Below are 2862 nucleotides of genomic sequence, written 5' to 3'. Positions count from 1 at the left end.
TTCAAATAGGGTATACCTTATACCCACCCCATAGTGTCGCCAATATATTTGGCAACTGGCTCAATGATGTGGATGCAAGGTTTAAGCGTCTTATTAGGATGGAAGCGATTGCAATTATTTGGTCGTTGTGACTATATAGAAATGACAAGATTTTCAATAATATTTATTCCTCTTTTATGCAGGTCATTTACCGGTGCACAGCTACACTCCGCTCTTGGGTGCCATTGCAGCGAGTTGAGCATCGAGACCTCTTTACGGAGGTATCTTCATAGTTGGAGGACACGACGAGGGATATATTTTTCCAACATGGTTGGCGGTGTGATCTTCGGCTGGATCCACCTAGCTAGTCTTTTATCTTCCTTGAACTTTGTTGTCGTTTTCGAACATCAGTATGATTTTGTAACAGATATTTGTGCGGCTGTGTGCATCTTAGATATGCAGAGGCCGGGTCTATTGCATTAAGTAATAAATTGCCCATTTTCGAAAAATTTGGCGCTACGCCGTGCACCACGGCACCTGCGCGGTGCCGAATTGCCGACCGGCGAAGGGCCGTTGACGGCGACGCGTATATCCCAGCTTCATCAGTTGACGGCGTATGGAGAGAGTAGTACTTCCTCCTTCCTAAATTAAGATGTCTACAATTTTTATTTAAATTTTGAGCAACTATATATAAAAAAAATTAATATCTGCAATTTTGATTGCACATAATATAAAAATATATTTTATGATGGTTCTGAAAATATTAATTTCGGATTATAAATGTGGACACTTTTCTATATTGTAGGTCAAACTTTGAGAAGTTCGATTTTATCCAAATATTGTAGGCATTCTATTTTGGGAGTACTATAAGAGAATTTTGTATTATATGTTAATTTGTGATCTTGTTATTATGTATAAAAACGAAGGGGAACTACTAGAAGATAGGGAATTAAGGTCGACGCAAAGCACGATACCTCAATCGTCAAGGCTGCTTATACGCGAACAAAACACGGAAACTAAGTATCGTCGCTGACGCATTCCGTCCACCGAATGACAACCAACTTCATGCTTCATATTGCCTCGTGCATGTTCGCCTCTAGTTGTGTATAATATAACCCACCACACGCGGCGTACTATCAATATCCATTCTAGGCAGACAAATCAAGTTGCCCGCTTACAAAGCAAGATCGAAGAGCACTCCGTCGAGATCCCGGTGACCATGGAGACATCCTCGGTGTTCGCTGCCTTCGACAAGGACGTTTTTTGTTCGAAATAGGGGAAATATCGCCCCAGCTTCTGCATCTAAAAGATGCACACGACTTTTTTTATTAGATTATTCACAAAATCTTACAAGAACAATACAAAAGATCAATCTCGAAACAACATTACTATACCTACAGTGGAATGAAGAGGGTGACAATACACCAACTCATATCATCCAAAACTAAATGCCTACCCAAACCGCCTAATAGCAGGTGAGAAGCACATTCAGTCAAGCAGACTCTCAGCGCACGCCAACGCACACACCACAGAAATTGCTCCCGCCGTCTTCCTCGACCCCATCTTCAAGAAAGATCATCGCATTAACCTTGCAAGACCTGCCGTCCATGCCACCATGACACCAGACGGCTCCACCATCCTGCACGTATACATCATCCCGCATCTGTCGTCGATACCCTGCAGCACCATGCCACTCAGACTCAGCGCCAACAATGTGGTAGATGAACACCACTCCACCGAAAACCGCCAGCTGCTCCAAAAACGATGCCCCAAGAGGTAGAACGACGCAGGGCGCACCGCCATCGTCCGATCCGGGAGACCCGGACCTAGGGTTTCCCCCGGAGCAGCACGAGTGAGAGACCGCAGACTGCGATGACGATGCCTTCAAGAAGGAAAGCGACGCTAAACGCCGCCATCGCCTGCCAATCATGGCACGGTTTTCACCGACAGCCGCAAGTCCCCTACTCGGCGAGAGCGAATGAAGAGGCCAACAAAGATGATGCCTTCGCAAGGGAACGACGCCAATAGCAGCCGCCATCATCCGCCAAGAATGAAGTCAAGGCTCGGTGTTCACCGGTGGCCCCTTCGCCGCTAACTCGTCGTCCACTAGATCTCCATCACCGGGGTAGAGGGATCTCGTGATCCGCCACCCCAGCAACCAGCCGACCTCCTCCGGCGAAGAAGAAGGCCGCCTCCACCTTCGAACCCGAGGCTGGACATCCTCGGTGTTCGCTGCCTTCGACAAGGACGTACGGCAACGGTAAGTTATCTGTATCCGAGCTGCAGTTCGGCATGGTGGCTACCCTGGGAGAGGACGTGTCAGAGGAGGAGGGGGCTGCGACCCTTGCGGCAGCGGATGTTGACGGTGACGGGACGCTAAACAGAGAAGAGTTCTCACGCCTAGCCGCTGGCACCCATAAAGACGACGACGATGATGTCGTCGAGCAAAGGTGCCTAAGGGAGGCGTTCTGGATGTATGCATCCTCGTCGATGGATGACAGGACGACGAAGGCGACGATGATCACGCCGGCGAGCCTGAGGCGGACGTTGAGCAGGCTGGGGTCGCACGAGTTGGGCGTGGAGGAGTGCAGGGCCATGATCTGCAGGTTCGACCTCGACGGCGATGGCGCACTCTCATTCGACGAATTTAGGGTCATGATGATGGCCTGATCGATCAACTCTCACATATATCATCATTTTTCTAATGCTCGCTTTGTCGATCACGTGTGTACAGTGCAGTCATGTGTTCTTCTTTCATTGGTTCACTTTCTCGACCGTTGTTATGTTATGGTACATTTAGGTTGAATGGCTTTTGAATAAATTATCTAGAGGGAAATGCGCAAAATTTAACAATTGGGGAGGAAAAGCACAAATATACGTAGC

At 48.0% G+C, this 2862-nt stretch overlaps 1 protein-coding gene across 1 annotated transcript; it reads left to right on the top strand.

Annotated features, from left to right (window-relative positions):
- The first annotated feature begins 1126 nt into the window (after window positions 1-1126).
- Window positions 1127-2649, top strand: LOC127294706 (probable calcium-binding protein CML25/26). The gene is made up of 3 exons (XM_071828826.1): window positions 1127-1235; window positions 2231-2344; window positions 2402-2649. The coding sequence occupies exons 1-3, from the start codon at window positions 1199-1201 to the stop codon at window positions 2647-2649; spliced, it is 399 nt and encodes a 132-aa protein (XP_071684927.1). The 5' UTR covers window positions 1127-1198.
- The last annotated feature ends 213 nt before the right edge of the window (window positions 2650-2862 follow it).

The sequence above is a fragment of the Lolium perenne genome, chromosome 4, assembly GCF_019359855.2.
Source record: "Lolium perenne isolate Kyuss_39 chromosome 4, Kyuss_2.0, whole genome shotgun sequence".
Lineage (NCBI taxonomy): Eukaryota > Viridiplantae > Streptophyta > Magnoliopsida > Poales > Poaceae > Lolium > Lolium perenne.
Note: the sequence above shows the minus strand (reverse complement) of the source record. Positions and strands in the feature narration are given on the sequence as shown.

What these genes read in the sequence shown, in the direction of transcription:
- LOC127294706 (XM_071828826.1), top strand. Translation starts at nt 1,199, where the DNA reads ATGGAGACATCCTCGGTGTTCGCTGCCTTCGACAAGG. An exon ending in GTTCGCTGCCTTCGACAAGG is followed by an intron (nt 1,236 to 2,230) that starts ACGTTTTTTGTT and finishes CGACAAGGACGT; the next exon opens with ACGGCAACGGTAAGTTATCT. An exon ending in TGCGGCAGCGGATGTTGACG is followed by an intron (nt 2,345 to 2,401) that starts GTGACGGGACGC and finishes GCACCCATAAAG; the next exon opens with ACGACGACGATGATGTCGTC.